Raw genomic sequence first — 22,270 nt, forward strand, 5'->3', positions numbered from 1 at the left:
TCATCAGTCGTTGCAGGCAAACTTGGAAGAGAGTGAGGTCTTTTCTTTGTCGTACGAGGAGACGCATGAGCATCTCTGCAAATAAGTTTTGCGTTAAGAGTCCCCGCTATAGTGCTGGCCAGAGAGTGTGGCTCTCCACTTCCAATTTACCTCTTCAGTCCGAGTCTCACAAGCTGGCTCCCCGTTTTATCGGGCCGTTCCATATAGTCAAGATCATTAATCCTGTCGCCGTCAAGCTTCATTTGCCTTCTAACCTTCGTCGTGTCCACCCGGTATTTCACGTCTCCTGCATTAAGCCCGTCAGTCGCTCGACCTCTCGTACCGCATTTTCGGCTGTTCGTGTGGAGGGTTCTCCTGTCTATACTGTCCGCAAGATCTTGGACAGGCGCCGTCGGGGTCGATGGCATCAGTACTTGGTCGATTGGAAGGGGTATGGGCCAGAAGAGAGAAGCTGGGTTTCCCCCCGGGACATCCTGGACCCCTCGCTCATTGATGATTTCATCCGGTCTCGCCAGGGTTCCTCCTCGGGAGCGCCAGGAGGCGCTCATTGAGGAGGGGGTACTGTCATGATCCTGGCTCTTTCTCTGTCTCCCTCTGCTGGGCACTCATACACACACACACACACACTTCGCTTTCACTTTCATTACTGACAGCTCTTATCACTTTTCATTAGGCTCATCTCTCTCCACCTGTTCCTCATCTCCTTTCATTATCTTGGCTTTTTCTAACCCTCTCTTTCCTTGTCTTGTTGTCAGTTTTTTCGATGTTTGCAGATGCGTGCAACCAGTCTTGTCCAGTCCTGTCTTGAGAGTGCAACTTGTTATCTCTAGTATTATTCTGTGTCCATTCAATATACTTCCAGAACCATACCTGCTAAGAGTTTGAAGCTGTTATCCTGCACCGTGCTCGTCATACCAGCTCCGTGAGTTACTGAGTCGCGGCTTCTCCAGCCTCCAGCCTTCTCCAGCCTCATCTCTGCCAGTACCACAGAGGAGGATTTCCGTTCAAGTTTTACTGCCAGTTCTACTGGGGCCTTCATTTGCTGATTTATATTGTAACCTCTGTTTGAGTTACCTGTGGTCAAAGATTTGAGCCAATTAAAGAGCTGTGATTGTCACTTTCGCTTTTGAGTCCTCTCTAACCTCGTCACATGAACGATAAAGTTTTGCAAGGAAATTCAAAGCATTTGTGAAAGAACACAAAACTTTTGCGAGCAAAAGCAAAGTTTATAAGGGGAATACAAACGTTTTATAAGCCAATGCGAAGTGGATTCCATAACTTTTGTGAGACAGCGCAAAGTTAAAATTTCCAAGCAAATGCTGTTATTGTATAATAATACAGTGGATATTAAAATTCTTTGCAATAAAAGGCACTTGATATCATTTTAATATTTTGATTGCAATTATAAATTGGTTGATTCAAATCCAAAAATAAGTTTATTCAATAAGTTTAATATTTATTGTTTAACAATGCACCTGCTACACTGACTATTTATGTATACAAAGCTAGAGGGAATCATGTCCATGTTATTGGTCTCAATTACTACTATCATGTAAAGGATTTGTTAAAGAGATTGAATAATTAGGTTTCGTAATTTTGAACTTTAGTAACATGATCATTGATTGGTTGATGTGTTTTATGAAGTTGGCTTTAGCAAAGCAAATTAGCACTTGCATGATCATTAGAGAAGCAGACACAGAATACCAAATTTTAAAGGCCCATCAGTAAAGTGTGTTAAAAGTGATCCACAGCAGTTTAGTCCTGTGTGAGTCAGTCCATTGCCTTTGATTCAGTAGTCATGATTCAGTCGTGCCAGACAAACCATGATCAGTTTTTAAACTGAGGAACTATGATGCATCAAAAACATGCGTGTTAGCCACTCTTGACCCAGAATCAATGTCCCTGCATTTCTTCTTTCTCTCCTTTCTTCTTATTTGTCTTCTCTAATTTTTGTATCTGTTTCATAAGTTTGATTGTATAAAGATGTTTTCCATCCAAATAAAAGTGTGGTAGTTGAAAGAAGAAATTAAGATTATTTAAAAATTGAAAATGATTAATATTATTATATTTTTATATTTTACAGTGAAATATTGCAATAGTACGGAGCCTTTAAGGGGACATGGTGATGGAAAAAATATGAGAACATGAGAAAAGCCAATGCTTTTGTGTTTTTTTGCAAATGTTTTTTTTTTCTCTCTCTCAAGTTTATTCTTAAAAAAGAAATAAGAAAACGAATTCTTTTAGTTTGATTCAAATAAAATCGTTTATGCTACTTGCAGTGCAGCTTTCATGAACAACGGCCCTTAATAATGTCTTGTCAGAAACAGAAATGTAAAGTTGTAGACAATGAGATTAAACATGTTTAAACCACAATGCAAGGCAAGTGCTGCAGACTAGCATTTGACAGGGCCGGACAGGCTAATTAGAGCGATTACTGCACAGCTGGATTGGCTGGCCGCTTGGCAGAGGCGCATCAAAAGGATCAGCGGCGAGGAGAAGGCCTCATCTTGACAGCACGTCGTCTGGGTTTCTGGGCGGAAAAACGTGCAGCGTTTGGAGCCAACAGTTCCTCTACTGGAATCATGAAGAGAACTGAAAGTGCGCGAGGGAACGTTGTGTAAGTTCCTCAGCTGGACTGGGATCTGTAAGGCACTGTAGAAAAAAATGATGTCGAAATAGTGGGAGGAAAGCTGTGGGAGAAAAGAAAACCTAAACAGCCGCAGAACTGAAAACATCAGCTGATGTAGAGGAAGTAGTGCCTGGTTTTGTTGCATTACATGCATTTTCACCTTCAGATGTAGTTTTTCCTGGGAGAGAGACGGAGAGGGAGAGAGAGAGAGATTTGCTTGAGTCGTTGTTGCAAGTTGTTGCATTGAATCAGCGTCAAGAAGGTCCGGCCCAGTTCTGTGATTATGCCACAAACATCAACTACTCATAACAAGGACACTGTTAGACTTTAGTGTTATATTAGAGGTAGATAAATGATTAAATTTTATAACGGATTATAATTGATGCTGATTGGTCACTTTTGTTATTCTGCAACTATGTTTGGATGATGATGCTAAACTGTTTATGTTGACTGTCCGATATCCTTTGCTAGTTTCATGCTGCTCTTTCTTCTGCCCAGACTGATCTAATGAAATGGGGTATGTATGACACGCCAATTCGTATTTCCATTTTTGGCGTGCATAATCGCTTTTCAGCGTGTTTATGAACGCCGTTGACTTAGCGTTACATTACTGTATAAATAAATATTTATTTATTTTTTTTGAATTAAAATCATTATTACCATTATTACATAACCGTTTTGAGTCTAGCTATGACAAGCAGATAGTTTTGACCACTGGCAGAATACGTTGTTTTTTTTTGTTTTTTTATAATTATTTTGGATTATTTTTAACTTAAAGTTACGGACAGCGGCTTTAAGTGTCTAAAAACATTATATTCACACTTAAGTACAGAGTATTCGTTTAAAGTATAATAGTTTTAGTGTGTCGTATCGGGTGTTGTGGGAGGTTTGCTAGGTTTCTTACTGGCATTTTTGTGTGAGTGTAATGCATTTTTTCCACAGATTTTTTTGTCTACTATGGGTAAAAAAAAAAAGGTTCCAATCTCAATCCCAAAACTTGTGTATATCATGTCAGCAGAACATTTGTGGGCTAAGTTTAATACTTGGGGGCTTGTTCAACTTCACAACTGTTTAGTAGTGATGCTTAGCTTTCCAGTCAGTTTCCATATTTCCAATCCAACTCGATCCCCGTGGTTCAAATAATTATGCTTCCTAATTAACATCCAGGATCTCAAAATAATTAAATTATCCAGCACCTAGTGTAGCAAACACGGTCCCTCTACAGAGCCCCACTCCTCAACTGTCTGTCTGTCTGTGTGTGTGTGCCTGCAGTAATCCCTCTGAGCATCAGCATGGCTCCTGTAAGCCCCCGCTGGGCTCGTCGGCTGTGACCTCGCGGATCCTGCTCCGCCAGCAGCTGATGCGCGAGCAGCTCCAAGAGCAGGAGCGGCGAGAGCGGCAGAGACGGCAGAGCTCAGCGTACGCCACCCAGAGCCCCGCCATCAACGTCAGTGCACCCCCCGGCCCGCCCAGTGCCACACAGGTGCCCATGGAAGTGCTGAAGGTACCCACCACAGTCAGAGTTACTCATCATCATGGATAGTCTGAGAAATCTGAGGTTTTGAAATGCAACAGTTTACTGAAACCTTAGATTAAAAAAATAATAATTTAGTGCTGGGCAACGATTAATCGCATACTAAATAAAAGTTTGTGTTTACATAATATATGCGTGTGTAATTAATTTTTATGTATAAATACACACATTTGCATTTATGTATTTAAGAAATATTTTCATATATATATATTGTATTTATATTTATACATAATATACCAAATATTTTATATATAACACATTTTTCTTAAAAATATACACTAAAGCATTATTAGGAACAGCATTCTAATACTGCGTTTGACCCCCTTTCACCTTCAGAACTGCCTTAATCCTATGTGGCATTGATTCAACAAGGTGCTGAAAGCATTCTTTACAAATGTTGACCAATATTGATAGGATAGCATCTTGCAGTTGATGGAGATTTGTGGGATGCACATCCAGGGCACGAAGCTCCCGTTCCACCACATCCCAAAGATGCTCTATTGGGTTGAGATCTGGTGACTGTGGGACCATTTTAGTACAGTGAACTCATTGTTATGTTCAAGAAACCAATTTGAAATGATTCAAGCTTTGTGACATGGTGCATTATCCTGCTGGAAGTAGCCATCAGAGGATTGGCACGTGGTGGCCATAAAGGGACGGACATGGTCAGAAACATTTAAATGATGCCCAATTGGCACTAAGGGGCCTAAAGTGTGCCAAGAAAACATCCCCCACACCATTACACCACAACCACCAGCCTGCACAGTGGTAACAAGGCATGATGGATTTATGTTCTCATTCTGTTTACGCCAAATTCTGAACATCTGAATGTCTCAACAGAATTTTGGTGAGCTCTTGCAAATTGTAGCCCCTTTTTCCTATTTGTAGTGGAGATGAGTGGTACCCGTTAGGTTCTTCTGCTGTTGTAGTCCATCCGCCTCAAGGTTGTGCGTGTTGTGGCTTCACAGATGCTTTGCTGCATACCTCGGTTGTAACGAGTGGTTATTTCAGTCAAAGTTGCTCTTCTATCAGCTTGAATCAGTCGGCCCATTCTCCTCTGACCTCTAGCATCAACAAGGCATTTTCGCCCACATGACTGCCGAATACTGATTGTTTTTCCCTTTTCACACCATTCTTTGTAAACCCTAGAAATGGTTGTGTGTGAAAATCCCAGTAACTGAGCAGATTGTGAAATACTCAGACCGGCCTGTCTGGCACCAACAACCATGCCACGCTCAAAATTGCTTAAATCACCTTTCTTTCCCATTCTGACATTCAGTTTGGAGTTCAGGAGATTGTCTTGACCAGGACCACACCCCTAAATGCATTGAAGCAACTGCCATTAGATAATTGGCTGATTAGATAGGAACAGGTGTTCCTAATAATCCTTTAGGTGAGTGTATGTACATGCGTATGTGTGTATTTATATATAGAAAATAAATGCACAGTATACACACATACAGTATTTGTAAACACAAACTTTTATTTACGGACACGATTAATCGTGATTAATCGTTGCCCAGCCCAATTATATATATATATATATATATATATATATATATATGTATGTATATATACAAACATATATATTTTTTGTTTTGTGTCGTATTTGATACATAAGGCTTGATATATTGTGAGAATGGCTCACACATTAAGGAGGAAACAACTACAATTTAATTCAGAGGCGGAAACTGAGCAAAATCGTGTTTCTGATATTTAAATGGCCGGGGAAGTAAGATGAAATTCTGATAGCTAGTAATGTAAATCAATAAAATCTGTATAACAGTACAGCAGAATACTCATATACTGTATAATGCTTATGAATATCAGTTGTCACTCTGTATCTCCCAATAATGTCATTAAGATGATTTTTAAACACTTAGTTTTATGATCAAAGCTGAATAGTTTTAAAACATAATGCAATGTAATACAACGCTGATTGAGGAATGAACAAATAAACATTTGAAAAGTAATACGTTTTGAGCATGTTGATGATTTAGAGAGGCCTGTAGAAATGTGTGTATCAAATATCATAGAGTAGGCTTTATAGGGATAAGATTTAATAACAGTGTTTTTACGATTTAGTGCATGTTGTGTTCATATTATCGGTGCTTTACTTTCTTGGCATGTCGGCTAGGAATGTCTCAAAATGCAACTGAGATTATGAAGTGAATTCCAACTCATATACATTTAATGCAATGCAATAAAAACTCCTAACAGGCTGTACGCAAAAACAAACATACAACGGGAACAGCACAGTCCGATTCATGAAACAAATTATTCATTTGTGCCGGTTAAAATGCACAGCATGACCAGCGTCGCACAATTTCCCAATTCTCCCTGAGGCATTTTTTCAATGAAAATGGAAAAAAAAAAAAAAGAAAGATTTGAATCCGTCCGAAACACTGCCCTATATCACAGAAAAATTATTTATATTTATGCTAAATTGTTCAACATTATAACTGAAATATTCCCACTTAAAGTCAATTAATATCTTGTAAATTGGAATCAAAATTAATCTTATCCTGCATCACAAAATAATAAACAGATAGCAAAAAAAAAAAAAAACTATTTAATAATACTGTTTCATCTCAATTGACAAATATAATGAAATGTATTGTACTAAAGAAGTGAAACGCTGGCAAATGGGTGAATGGTTGGCATGTCTAGCTTTTGCTGCTGATTCAGTGCTACCAACTACTTTGAATGGAAAGTAGCTAAAGCCTAGCCTGTATGCCAGCCCGAACCCCGCCCACAACATTTTTGGTTAGGTCTGGACTCAATCTATTGAGGAGTAATTATGATCGGTTCAGAAATCGTCAAGCCAATCAAATTGCCAGGGCGGGCTTTATACAATGATGAACAGATGATCTGCAGTTACGTAATCGTCACGTCATCAAAGAGCAGTGTTGTAGTCGAGACCTCCTCATTCGAGTCTGAGTCGACACCGAGACCAGAGAGAGTCGAGTCCAAGTCAATACCGAGTCCGAGTCGAGTCCGAGACCAGAGACGGTCGAGTCCGAGTCGAGACCGAGACCAGTGAGGGTTGATTACCTAATTTACTTTTATTTACTTAGAGAAATCCTTTTTTTTTTTACTGAATTTACTTAGAGTTTAAAAAATATGATCAGTTTAGGCTAAAAAGGCCACATAGTAGGTGGTGTTAAAAGTAATTTTATTACAATTTGTCATGCGCAGTTGCGCACTACAAAATCACCAATCACTGGGCGTGTCAATCAATTTAAAGAAATATTTTATTAACATACATTAATAATCATGAAAAATATTTTTAATTGAACTCGAGTGGACTCGGGAATAATTCCGAGTCCAAAAAAAAAAAATGTTCGAGTACGAGTCAATTCCGAGTCCAAATGGACACGAGTCCATGACAAGACCAAGACCATTAAAATATGGTCTCGAGACCGAGTCCGAGACGAGTCCGAGTCTCAAGTACTACAACTCTGTCAAAGAGCGCTTGGGTTGAACTGGTTTTCCTCAGAGATGACTGCAGCTGGAGAACTGAGATGCATAGATTCTGCTATCGCGTCTGTTGTAAAAGAAATCGACAGTGAATTCATTTTAAAAGACGAACAGAGAACCGCAATCAAGACATTTGTCGATCGGAAAGATGTGTTTGCCGTCCTTCCCACGGGATTTTCAAAAGTTTGCTAATAAGATGGGACGCAATGAAAACCCTGTGGTCGTTGTGGTTTCTCCTTTGGTCGCACTCATGGAGGACCAAGTACAAGAAGCAACACTCATTACTTTACTACTTCTTCCAGCATGCCTGCAGCGTCGCTCAACATACGTCACTTACTGCGTTGCTCTGATTGGTAGTAGGTCTATCCCTATGCAATTGAGTGCAGAGTTTTTTTTTTGTTCCCGTTTTGGTTAAGACACGCCTCATAATCAAAGCCCTATGGAGCAGGATCAGACTCACATTCTGACTAGAATATGAGTATGGCAGGGTCAGGCTAGCTAAAACCTACTCAAAAAGTCTCTAAATGTCGCTAGGTGACGTAATGCGCCAACTGTCGGCACTCTTTTCTCTCCTAATCCATTCTCATATATATAGCCGAATGTCCATTTAAAGCTGTTTTAATTGACATTTTCAGTCAGACAGTAGAAAGACTATGGCTGCGTGTGAAATCAAATACTTCCCTACTATATAGTATGCGTAAAACAGTACGCGAGCAGAGTATGTCCGAAATCATAGAATTCGAAAAACAGTAGGTGAAAAGTACTCGGATGACCTACTACATCCGGCGAGATTATGAAGTGCGCATACGATGGACACTTTACTATTCCATTGTGCCACGGGAGAGGAGTTGTTGTCGTTATATTTGAAAATGGTGGAAACCGGAGACGTGCTTGTATGAGAGACGTGGCTGTAACGATAGAAGATAACCACAGACACACATGCGGATCTTTATTGATTAAATTATGTTTATTTATCGATGGTAATATCACAAGCAAATGAATGGCTTTTTCCTTGCCAAAAATCAACATCTGTCATTGTTCATAGGAGTTGTGTTTGTGTTTTATGAGGTAAAATTTATTAGGTAAATACATGTTATTTGAGAAATTCTGCAAAAGGCGTGATCTGCAAGCAGCTGACCGACGCTTCCTCTTGATTGTCGGCTCGGGCGACGTAAAAACGCAGATGAAAACAGAAAGCAGAGCTAAAAACAGCGCAACATGGCGCATGTAGTGCGTCCGGACTCATTCATACTACCCGTATTCATACTATATAAAACGTACTTTTTTAACGGTCGCAAAGTACGTTCTTATTTAAATATAGTACCTACTCGCATAGTACGCGATTTCGGACGCAGCCTATGATATAGTGACTGACTACGTTAACCAGCAGAAGCTATAGATTCGTCGCTAGTCGCTTTTTTGGAAGAAAACGTCACTAATCTAAGTTGGCAACACTGGCAAGATTGTCTTTAAACCATTGCTTTGCGATGACAGTAGTCCTGAAAGAGAACGAAGCATGGCAAAAGATTGTTCCGGCTAATGTCCGTTATAGCGCCCCTTGTGGCAACTCCAAGAGCGCAGCACATACTCTCACTGAATGCGGACACGCTCTGGAATGTAACAACATATGAAATCAAAGAATTGGACAGGATTTCACTGGAAAGCCTCAGTTGACCATGTCATAGCTGGTTTCGTGGTTTCGTTCTCCATGACTTTTCATGGTTTGGCTACGCTGGCATTAGCATATCATGGATTTGTTCTCCTGCTTTGACCGCTCAGTTCAACTCAAGCTTGAGTGTATCAGCCCAAGCGTGTCTGATTATGATACTGTCCGTAAGGAAGGGGAGGGAACGGGGTGGGCAGGGGACAGTGAAGTGTGTTAAAACGCATATGGGGATTATCTTTCCCCAGAGAATTCCTCTTTAATGCATGCTGTGCTCCAGCCTCTTGGAATTAGCCATCTTTAATCCTATTTGCTCAGCTACATTCAAAATCATTTCATAGCTTTGATTCCTTGTTAGTCTGCAGAACTATAGACTGTTACTGATTTCTGTGCTATTGTGCACAGACTGTGATAAATACAACAAAACCCGCTGCATCCCAAAGGACTCGGGCTGCTAATGTCACTCGGTAAGAGGCGTTATGTTATATTTGCTCAGTTTTTTCGGGGGGGATATGATTGCGACGCTATTAACTGTCTGTGATTGGGTTACAGGGATGGGAAACAGTCATGTGTGTTGATTGATGATTTATTCTATAATTATTCAGTTCTATGTATATGATTGTTTGAATGTGCATCAGTAATACTAATATTGCATGATTATGGTTTTAATATTTTTGTGTATTTTTCTAGTTCAGTTTCCACCCATGTTAAGGTCTCATGTGCTCTTCTTATTTTAAATTCCAATATCAAGTAACTTTTAAGGACAATATATTTCTTTCTTACAGTTCTATTCAATTATCTATGATTTATCTGTTTCTTAAATATTTTCATTTTAACTAGTTTTAACTGCTTCATCGCTGTTTTATAAATCAAACCTAATTTTAGATTAACATCTAATATTCTTGCTGAATTTAAACCAGTTCAAAATAAGACAGATTTGGGACAGGGTTGATATTATAACTGAAACTACAAAAAACTAAACTAAAAAACATTTTCATTACATATAATAAAATAAACATTATTTTAAATAAATACCATATAAAAAGTCTAAACTTATTTTATTTCAGCTAGTTGCCTAAAACTTTTCTCATTTTCATTTAGTTTAATTTGATGTACTAAGACTGTAAAAAAGAATAAAAACTAAAAAAAATATTTCATAAAAAAAAGCAAAAACGCACAAAAAAATTACTAAAACTTTAACCGAAATGGAAAATATAAACATTAAATATAATAAAAATATTAATAAAAACTACAGTAACATCTCAATAATATTAACGTTAATTTAGGAGTAGGTTCTACTCATGTGTCATGTGCCTTAGGGACATTTATGAAGCGATTAATTCTCCCATATTTTGATTCTCACACAACAGTTTTTGTAAGATGTGTGAAGTGTACTATATTTATGTGTGACGCTCCCCTGTCAAAAGAAGCTGATTACACAAATCAAGACCACCCAGCATGCAACGGCCAAGCCTGATCCAAATACTGTGTGACAAAAGAAATGGTTTTAAAATGAAGGAAAAGTGCATTTTGATATTTTATGCATATTTTAGGATAAGGCATAGTGTTTATTTATTTTTTTGTAAATACTGATTTCTAAATATCACCGTGCGTTAATTGAACAATAAGAATGTATAAGAAAACAAACGATGTTTGGAACATATGGCGTATGGAGGGAAAGTGTGTGGTTGAATGTTGACACCTTGAGGAATCTCCTTAGTAGCGTTTGAAAACAACCGATACTTTAGCGTCTGATTTAGAGTGGCTCATATCAAAGGATAGAAAGGGCATGGCATGTACTCCTTAACGTAGTATTTATGTTCAGTCAGTCGTCACTTATGCTAAGCTGATGATGTGCTGGTCATTCAATCCGCTGAACGGCTGTCAACAATTAATACACACTTCCATGCAAATACAGGCGCAGATTTTTATTTGACCCCAAATAAAACACAGTGCTTTGGTTGTAACAGCAATATATACATACAGACCAGAACATTGAAAGAACTGAGTTTAAGTTATTCATAATGCCTCTAAAAGAATGTGAGAATGTGAATGCATTAGTACGACTGACTGGCTGTAACATTATAGCCAGAAGCTATAGAAAAATGGCTTCCCTTTTAAGTTTTTTGAGTGAGTACATTTTTTTTTTTTTTTGCTAGTGTAGTTTAGATTTATGGACCTAACCTTGAAATCCAGAGTTTATACTGTATCCATGATACATTTTATTTTTAAATTAATTTTTTATTAGAAATGTATATATTTATAAATGTATATAAAATATATTTATATTGGAATCTATGCATGATTTCCTTAAAGGGATAGTTCACCCAAAACAGAAAATTCTGTCAGTATTTACTCACCCTTATGTTGTTCCAACCCTGTAAGACCTTCGTTCATCTTCGGAACACAAATTAAGATATTTTTGATGAAATCTGAGAGCTGGATCACTCCTCCATACTAGTCCATAGGCTTCTAGAGGGATTGAAACTTTCCGGCCTCGAAAAGTTATTAAAGACATCGTTAAAATAGTCCAAGTGACTACAGTGGCTCAATCTTAACTTTATCAAACGACAAGAATACTTTTTGTGCGCAATAACAAACAAAAATAAAGACTTTATTTAAACTATTCACTTCCTTCTCTATAAGACTCTAGTCAGTTAACGTAGTGTGATAGCGTAGAGCTACGTCACATCTAGGCTCACTATTGGCCGACGCTGGTCATGTGTGTGATGCGTGTGACGTACAATAACAGAAGCTTACGTTATTAAACTAGTAACCTGACTCGAGGCAGAGAGAGAAGTAAATGAATAGTTGAAATAAAGTCGTTATTTTTGTTGTTTTTTTGTACACAAAAAGTATTCTCGTCGTTTGCTAAAATTAAGATTGAGCCACTGTAGTCACTCGGACTATTTTAACGATGTCTTTAATGACTTTTCGAGGCCAGCAAGTTTCAATCCCTCAAGAAGCCTATGGACAAGTATGGAGGAGTGATCCAGCTCTCAGATTTCATCAAAAATATCTTAATTTGTGTTCCGAAGATAAACAAAGGTCTTACGGGGTTGCAACAACATGGGGGCGAGTAATTTATGACAGAAATTTCATTTTTGGGTGAACTATCCCTTTAAGGAATTTACTTGGCAGATGCGTAAACTGAAATCCAATAAGAAATATAAAAGATGAGGTTACACTTTATTTTAGGTTGTTCTTAAATTATACATTTAATCACTGTTTAATATTACACTGTAAAAATAATTTTTCAAAGTGGCAAATACAACAAAGGTTAGTGGAGAAAATACTATTTCAGTCGTTCTGCTCAAACATGTAATGTTTAATTCAGTGTGTTACTTGCTGTTACGTGCAAGTGAAAATTGTTTCTACACTAATTTTTTTTCAGTGTAATTAACATACTTTCTGTAGGATTAGAGTTAGGATTTTTATGTTACAGTATTTTTTGTCTATTATGGTTGTTACGATCTGTATCATATTTATTCGTATATTCTCGTTGTGTCGTAGACAAGAAACATGTTAGACTACATGTTGCTTCCTGACCAGTCATTGTTTGCCGTCTTTAATGATATGCGTGATGTCATGGAGGAGGCGGATCTAGGACTGACTTCTGGAAACAAGAGCGTAAACAAACAATGGTTGTACTCGCCTAATTGACTCCACTATTGTTCTCCATCCTTTATCTTTTTCACATAGGTACAAGTATTGTCAGCTCCATTGCTTTCCTCCATTCAATAATTAAATGTGACAAACACATCGCGGAGGCCCGAAAAAAGTCTAGTCTATCTGTCGGGATTGTGAGGCGTCATAGCCACAGCGTTGGTTGTCGTCCACTATGACACACTATATGAGACACAACGATGGATTCTTACATCGCGACGCACATTGTAGTTTACGAATATCCATGACTCACTACGGCAAATCGATCGTGCAAAAATCGGGCTGATATCATGTGGGCTGATATCATGTAGTCTGAACCTGGCATAACAAGGACACAAATAAAGGTGGACTTTAAATACTTACAAAAAAGTCATAAATAAATATAATGAGAATGAGTCGAAACTTAGAAATATAATACAAGTATTTAGAAAAGTATAGTAGAAATGAGAGAACATGCAATTTGATTGTGAATAAAATGGTTGAACCCATTTTAAACTAAGCTCTGATTGTGTCTTTGATAGACTTTAACTGTTTAAATAATTTCCCACTAAAATCTTTACATGACAGATTTGAGAAGTTCCAGTAATACAAGAGGGGATGAAAGCTTTTCCTTTTCCTTTTTTTTTTAATGAGAATAAAAATGAGCAAGCGATCAAAAGAAAGAAGAAAAAAAGAAAGCGCAAAAGCTTTGAGACTGCCCGTCTCTGACTAGCTTAGTCGCTATTTTCCCAAAGCGACGCAGAGGTGTACCAGGCAGAGCCGCTGGACTTGAAAAGTGAAAACATTAAGCTCAGATGAGTTTGCCTAAAGACTGATTGGCCCCTAATTAGCCAAGTGACCTTTGATCTTTTCAGAAATAAGTACAGGATCAGGTTTAGGAGGGAGACAAAGGCAAGAACAGTCTTAGCACACACCAAACGCTAATTCAGCAAAGAATGCCTGTAATTAGGAGCGACCGTTTCATTCCACAGCATATTTAACATTGGGAAAAGAGAAAATAAGGTGAAAAAGTGGGATTATAGTCGAGGGATCAATTTCACCATTGACTATTCACAATATTCCAAAGAAAAACAAACCAAAAAAAAAAAAACTAGAAAAATGTTTAGCAACACAGCTTATGGATTTGACTTTTGGTATCACCTAACACCGTCTTAAACGTATGGCTTGTACTAGTTTGTGAAACGGCTTTTCTTTGTTGCCAGTTGCTTGTGTTGTATTGAAATCCAAATCTGCGAAGTCTTCTCCTAACATCCTCATCAGTAGTGCTCTGTGGTGGGAAGATTTTCACTGTTTGATTTTGATATTTTCTTTAAACAATGCTATTGTGTGGTTTCTTAAGACTTATAAGAATATAGCACTCATGTCAGTATGATTGCTACTCATTTTCTGACTTAAAGGGAACTCCAGGTATTAAGACTTGCATGGCTTAATGCAAATTATATCTCTTTGTAAATTAAACCCATGAAAGATTTGCGTAATTTAAACAAACAAAACATTGTTTTATATTATTTTGGACAATGGGTGCGTCATTATTTTAGGTGCACTGTGTTTTCTGCATCGATAACGTCAAGCAGTGGCACTTTGCATTTGGTTTAAGCCTGCGCGTTTGATAATATGGTAGAGAAAGAAAGAGCATGCAATTGATAGTGAATAAAATGGTTGAACCCATTTAATGGTGTGTGTTTGTCAGTGTTAAGGAAGTTCACAGTCTACATGAACTAGTTCAAAGTTCAGTTCACAAAATTCAGTTCATAGGTCATAAATCACAATTTTGAACTTCACAGTTCCAAAAACTAGTTCATACTGTAGTTCTTTTTTTCCATATGTTGTTGCGAGCTATTTATTTCTTTTTTTAATTATTGCCACAGCCCATATACAACCACAGACAGCAATTATTTGATCGGCGGGCACGATTTTTCCCATCTTCACGACCTTGTCTTAAACTGATCGTACGATGCGACGCCTCGTGGTGCGACATTGGTGGCTGGTGTTCAGGGTTTCCGCCGGGTCTTAAAAAGTCTGTCAAAAAAGTCTTAAAAAGTCAGAAAAAGGACATTTTCTGAAGTATTGTGCCTCTAGGTCTTAAATCATTTTAAACAGGTCTTAATTTTCCTACGTCCCCCTACTGCGCTTTGGAATTTTTGTATTTATTGCGTGGTGTTATAGTTTTTTATTTCGCAAGTCTAAATATAATTCACTGTAATTATAACTACAAAATAGACCAACATGTAACAGCCAATAAGCATTAGGCATCCATCTAAGCTGTCTTCAGTACTGTTCAGTTTGAATAAATTAATTTACTTTGCAAGTCATTTTGAGACTCAGCGTTTCCTTTGTACTTTTTTATGTTGTGATATAGGTCTTAAATTTAATTCATAATGGCCTTAAAAAGGTCTTAAAAAGTCTTCAATTTGACTTTGTGAAACCTGCAGAAACCCTTTTGTTGCCAGACTGGGTGTTTTTTTAAGGCCTGTTTACGTGTGTTTTAGCCGGGTTTTCGCCTGGAAGGCTCTATAGAAATCTGGCGCCTTATATGAAGTTAAACTGAGAGAGCGTGCTTTCTCAGACAGCAGTATGAAGAAGTTCACAGTAACATTCATCAGGCAGTATACAGTACGTTCAGTTCATGTTCGCCCAAAATATCGTTCAAGCACAACAGTGGTGTTTGTGTTTCGTTAGCTATCATCACCCACTGGAAAAAAAACGAAACCTACCCGTCGACCACTAGTAAGAACCCATAGAGCACCAACCAATCAATGAGAGTCTTGTCCATGTTAAGCAAAAACATTTTTATTTTGTTCATCACTGCACTAGTGCAAGAGTTTAGTCATATTGTAAAACGCCAAACAATGCGTCTCTTTCTTGGAGTCTCAGCGTTGAGAAGGATGTTCTTGTGACAGTATCTGGCCTGAGGCAAAGACCGCCACACAAGTCAAGCAAAGACAAGACGATGAAGACAAATCTTTGTTAGTTGCCTTTTGCCTTCTCAATCGCTAAATGTGATTGAGAAACTTTCAGCTGCAGGAACTGGTTTGTTATTGAACTTTAGATCTGCCACTTTATTTGGAACGTAATCCATTGTTTCATTTAATGCAATTGACTTGAATAGTAACATTCGAACGGGAAATGCATCATTTACTCATCTTTATGTGATTCCAAACTTGCACGAGTTTAGCTATTGCTATTTTTCCATACATTGAAACTGTCAAGCACCAAAAATAACCAAAAAAATAATAAAATCTCATTTGTTAACAATAAAGTATGGCATGTGAAGTAGTGTTGCTCCAGGCTCGATGTCAGTGACAAGAAAACATTGTGCGAGCTATTGTAATCAAACCTGACGAGACACCTCTTAATGTGTATTTACACATTTGGATATGTGCAGACGAGTCAAATCGGCAGTCAGGTACATTTATTCTAAGTAAATAATAACAGATTTTTCCTTTTGTTAAAGGACTGATATTACATTCAAGTGACCTTTAAGTAATCCTAAAAAACCTTTAAATCTCAATTTTACTTTAAAATGTAAAGTAAATTTTTACTTTATTAGCACGACACGCATTAAACCACATGGTTAATGGTGTCAGTTGGACTCATGTGGTTTCATTTCTTAAGATGATTGTTTATGGATCCCATTTAAATGTGTAGCATAACACATAGATTTCCTTTGAATAGATAGATAAATATAAATAGAGAGGTATAGTCCTTTGAATGTGCTCCGATTCATTCTCGCCTTAGGGCAGAATATTTATAGCAATATGGTTGAAACTTTGACATCCACAACCTCCTTAACTTCCAGTCTTTCCCTTTAGGCCATGCTGAGAACAGTTCCCTTTTATTTAAAGGAAAGTCTGCTTCTACCCCAACATACATTACCATTTAAATGTTTGGGCTCTGTAAGATAAACAGAGGCACTTATACTCGCCGTGGAACTATTCTTTGAAACGACAGGAGGGCGACTCAGAGTAAATTGTCTTTTAAACCCTCAAGCATTGTTGAGAAGAAGTCAGGAACTCAGGCTTCCTCCGAGGTTGTAAGGAATCAAGGCACGCACATATCCAAAGTTAGCTTCACTTCCTGTCTCCTGAGATGCCTTCATCTGATTCATTTTTGAAGGCAGCATAGATGTATCCTTCGCTGCCTTTAATATCCCACAATCCTCTGCTTTTATTCTGTGGCAGTTGAGCTAAAACATAAAGATGGCGTCTGAAAATTGCTGGTCCGTTTGTGTGTGAATGTATCAACCAGGCTACTCTCCGTCTCGCGCACAGACGTGAATGGGTTTGACGTGCAATTGTTCATACCCTACCATAGGGCTGCACGATTCTTGCTAAAATGTGATTTTTCTCCATGGGAATTGAGATCTCGATTCTCTTACACGATTCTCTCTTTTTTCCATCCAAAATGTATTGCACTCAAGTAAAAAAAAAAAAAAAAAAAAAAAACACAAGACAGTCTAATAAAGTGCAGTAACAAAAAAAAATCTAAATTGTTTAAGCTGGTTCTTTGGGGCTAGCCTATGTAGCTGTCTGTGTATTACTGTCATGAACTAAAAGTAAGTGTAGGCTATATTTAATATTTTCTGGCTAGTTTACTATAGCTTTTTTTAGAATCAGACATCACACTTTCACCCAAACTGAATACTTACAAACAAGTTTAAATGGGTAGCCTAAATCTTCTATAAATATTTGAGTCTTCATATCTAAAACTCTCCAAAATGCTCCATGTGAAACTGCGGTCTTCCAAACTTTCGTGTTGTTTGAAGACCTCTCTCTTTCTCTCTCTCTCTCTCTCTCTCTCTCTCTCTCTCTGCCCTTTCAAACGCGGCGGTCTATTCTACATCATCACTCGCCGATCAAACTAGGCTTTGGCGGGACTAATATGTGCTTAAGCGGCCTCCAAAAAGCAGACGATCTGACGGTTTTAGAAGATTAACAAACCGAAATTAAAAAACAGACCCGCCCTATTTGAGACGAGCTTTTATTTACCCAAACCTGCAGCCACACAAGCGTGTAAAAGATACAGGCGTCTATGGGACTCGGCTATTATTTTTATATAAGTTTTAAGGTACTTCAGTTCCTGTTAAAACTGACTAGACATTGTGTGAAACTACTTTTTGAGTGAAATCATTAATTTTGTCCCTCAAAAGTGTGCTTTCACTTTTTATTGAGCGCGCGTTTCACTGCTGCTCACGCGCTGCCCCTGCGCCCGGTGAATACTTTGATTAACATGCAAGCCCAAAAAAAATATGCGCTGCTCACGTGCAACAACTTCAATTTAGACATTCCCTGATAAAACGTCCGCATGATTGATTTGTGAATTATCTTTTTGTGTGAGTGTGACCAATATAACGCGTGAATGCAGCATGATCTGAATGCAGGGAAATAACACGGAAGTGAATCGCCATCATTAAGAAATGAGATCGCATTTATGTTTGAATCGAGATCGTGATTTTTTTTTGATTAATCGTGCAGCCCTACCCTACCAGAAACCAGAGGGCAGCGCTGAGTCGTGTAGGATAGAACAAGAAGAGTAGTGGATCTGCCATTGCATGCAGACTTTAGAACAAGAACCCAAACAAAACCAATGAAGAAGGATATCACTTTTGCCTTGTTAACCAATCACATCACAGCCTTGACGTCATTAAATTTCATTTAGACTTATGCGACAGATAGATCGATCCAAAAGAACTTTTAATGGCAAACATGTTTAAGATTAGGCGGTGGGCTGTCGATTCATTAAATGATAAGCTATTTCCTCACAAAAGCGGTTTATTCAGTGTAGTGAAGCCTCTCCTCCATTGACATCCATTAAAAAAATGGCCTCTTGCCTCCTTCCCTGCGTACCACAGCATTAGCAGGTGTTACGCTTTTTTCCGGCTAAGGTTGCAGGCTTGTCTTCAAGTGGCTTTGTGTGAAAGTGTACTTTGGGCTTTAGAACTCATGCATTAGGTCACATTAGCCCTTTTCACACAGAAATCCCGGTAAATGACCCTAAAATTACCAGAATGACTTTACTGGTAAATACACTGTTTAAAATTCTGTGATGTCAGTCATCAGAAATGATCTTTAAACGCTGTGCCGTTGTCTTCATGATAAGCGCTTTAGTTTCACTATCTGTTCTATTTGACAAAAAAAAATGTTGACGTCTGAGTGAAAGGCATATGATCAAACAGCACGCGTTTTTGCTCTTAAAAACACGAGATGCGCATGATATTTTGCAGATCCTCTGCACTGATGAGTGAAAGAGAAGACCGGGTCTCGAGCGCGACACGTTGAAAAAAACGCGAGATGTGGCGAAACGGTCAAATATGATCATCTTGTGCATATTTTTTTTCGTAGAAAAACTATTAAAAAGCTTACTGTAAACAGCGTCGTGTTTAGGAATGGGTATCGTTAAGGTTTTATCGGTATTACTACTCTTACCGATATTGCTTATCGATCCGGTACTTTAACGGTATTCTTATTGGTTCTTTTTGGTGTTTTTTTTTTTTTTTTTAAGAATTAAGAACGTAATTAACTTTATATTTTGAAATGTAAAAAAAAAAAATGTAAAAAAGTAATGCTTTAACAAAACGAAGAAAAAAAATATATTTGTTATGCAGCAGTGTGCAGGCTTTTATTGTTTTATATACAAAAGATAGGATACAATTAATCAAAGATACAAATTATATACACAGTGCTTTAATTTCAGGAAGATCTACTAACATTACTTTTAGGTAATATATTCTGTCTGAAAAGAAATCTAATTTAGTAATCAAATGTAAAATAGCACTGTATAGTTTATCATAGATAGATTAATGCTTATTAAATCTAAAGTTGCTCATTCAAGTCCTTTTGTTGTTTGATTTGCATTAATGGCTGAATCGTCAGCAGATTTATTAGACTGCTGCCCCTTTAAGACCGAGAGCAAATCTAATCGGCAACTGAAGCACCACCATTTTCTCCCTATTATTTACGTCCATTTAAGACATAATTGTGTTTAAGTGAATGTCAGAGCTGGTCATTTTGACATTTTTATGTATATTTGATAGTTTGGACACACGAAGCCCAAAGTAGGCTATACTCTTCTTGTCTCGTTGCAGTCCGTATCGGAGCGCACACCGCCTTGTGAACAGCGTCTCTTGCGCAGGTTTTTGTGTTTTTAATAGGCATTTTATGATCTAGCAACAGTAGAGACAGCATTTTTGCAACAAATGCCGGTCGTGCTGATTCTGACGGCACGTTTTGGGTTTAGGAAGAACTGACAGCGCTGTGAAGTGAAGGAAGTTGCGCTGGACAGATCACGCGTCTCGTTTTTAACGGGTGTATCTCAAATATCTTCTTATAATCTTTGGAAGCCGAAATCTAAAATAAAATTAGAATAATATCCCAGATCTAAAGTGTAACCTCGTTTGAATGTTTAGTTCTGTCCTCATTGTCACTCATTAAGCAAGGGCTGTCGTTTGGTGCGCGTGCTGTGGCTCCGCGTGAGAGATCGCTCTCTCTCTCTTCTCTCTCTCTCTTCTGAACTGCGAATAGCAAATTTGCATCACAGACAAATGGTTTAATTAAAATATAGTTTATATATAGAAATGGCTGGCGAGATAAACATGTTCAAGATAACGTCTTTATAGGAATAAATTGTAACCTACGTGTATTTACTTAATTTCTCCAGTACCGACAGCAGAACCGATAACGTCCGAGCTTATCGATACAGCGGTCTTTCAAAATTCAGCACCGGGGCCCGTTTAATACCGGGTTTCGGTACCCATCCCTAGTCGTGTTATCACGTCATCTCTATAATAACTTTATGATTGGCCCAAAGCAGACTTCTAGACCTCGGCACCTTCTGACCTTGCACAATCACACCGCTAATCTTCATTCCGCATTCACACAGACCACATTGCCGGTCATTTTCTGGTATGTTACAACTTCCCTTACAAAAAAAACTTCCCAGTATTTTTGAAAAGTTCCTGTTCAGACATGATCTTTTACTGGTTATTAACCAGTAAAGACTGTATGTATGAAAGGGACTATTGTTAAACAAATAGTTAAGCACTAGATTTTGCCAGTTCCAATCTCGCCACCACAATGCTACGTTGTTCTGCATGATTTTCATTACAAGGTCTTCTGGGCAGTTTTTGTGTTTGCTAATGGCTGGTCACTTGAGTGGTTGCTAGGTGGTCGCTGACTGTCCCTATCTGAAAAGTCTCACAAAATAAATGAGACACACTTAACGACTAGCTGAAACATTCAAGAACTGAACTGAACACACTTGCAGACTGACAAACTGTCTCTGACTCGGCACGTTTGAGCATGATCAGTTGTAAGTATCAAATTACATTCATAATCGGCCTAACAGTCGTGAAGTGTGTCCCCGGCTTAAAGGGATAGTTCACTTTGAAATTCATTTTTGATATGTTTTAGCTTACCTTAAGGGCATCCAAGATGTACACTACCGGTCAAAAGTTTTAGATCGGTAAGATTTTTTTTATGTTTTTAAAAGAAACAAGGCTGCAATTATTTGATAAAAATACAAAAAATAAAATGTAATATTGTGAAATATTATTACAATTTAAAACAGCGGTTTTCTATGTGAATATAATAAGTGAAGTGTAATTTATTCCTGTGCTCAAAGCTGAATTTACAGCATCATTACTCCAGTCTTCAGTGTCACATGATCCTTCAGAAATTATTATAATATGATGCTCAAGAAACATTTATGATTATTATCCATGTTGAAAACAGTTTTTTACATTTTTATTTCAGGATTCTTTGATGAATAGAAAGTTCAAAAGAACAGAATTGATCTGAAATGGACAGCTTTTGTAACATTAATCACTACCATTCAAAAGTTTGGGATCAGTAAAAATTTTTTTTTTTTTTTTTTTTTTTTGAGGGGGGAAAGAAATTAGAAAATACTTTTATTCATCAAGGATGAGTTAAATTGACCAAAAGTTAAAGTAAAGACATTTATAATGTTAGAAACGATTATATTTTAAATAAATGCTGTTCTTTTGAACTTTTTATTCATCATAGAATTTTGGGGGGAAAATGGTATACAACTGTTCCCATTCAGGGAACTTCGAGCTGCGTGTAAACGCCGTGGGAACGCCTCTGCGTGACGAGTCATGAAGCACGTATGAAATCTGTCCAATGGCGAGACGGAACGTCATAGGCGGGGTGACGTATCGACCAGGAAACTATAAAGCATCCCCGAAACACAAGCGCAACAGCTTCTGAGTCTTCACAAGCGCTCTATGTATGAATTTTGTCTGTCTGTCTAATATTGTATATATATATATATTGATATGGCG

At 37.8% G+C, this 22,270-nt stretch overlaps 1 protein-coding gene across 1 annotated transcript in view; it reads left to right on the forward strand.

Annotated features, from left to right (window-relative positions):
• The window catches only part of mitfb (melanocyte inducing transcription factor b), a 91,407-nt gene that overhangs the window by 35,173 nt on the left and 33,964 nt on the right, over positions 1-22,270 (forward strand). The window contains exon 2 of the mRNA XM_089124624.1: positions 3,902-4,133. Coding sequence (XP_088980750.1) covers positions 3,902-4,133 — 232 coding nt within the window. The remainder of the gene's footprint in view (positions 1-3,901; positions 4,134-22,270) is intronic.

Source organism: Pimephales promelas, chromosome 20, assembly GCF_988280905.1.
Source record: "Pimephales promelas chromosome 20, fPimPro1.hap1.1, whole genome shotgun sequence".
NCBI lineage: Eukaryota > Metazoa > Chordata > Actinopteri > Cypriniformes > Leuciscidae > Pimephales > Pimephales promelas.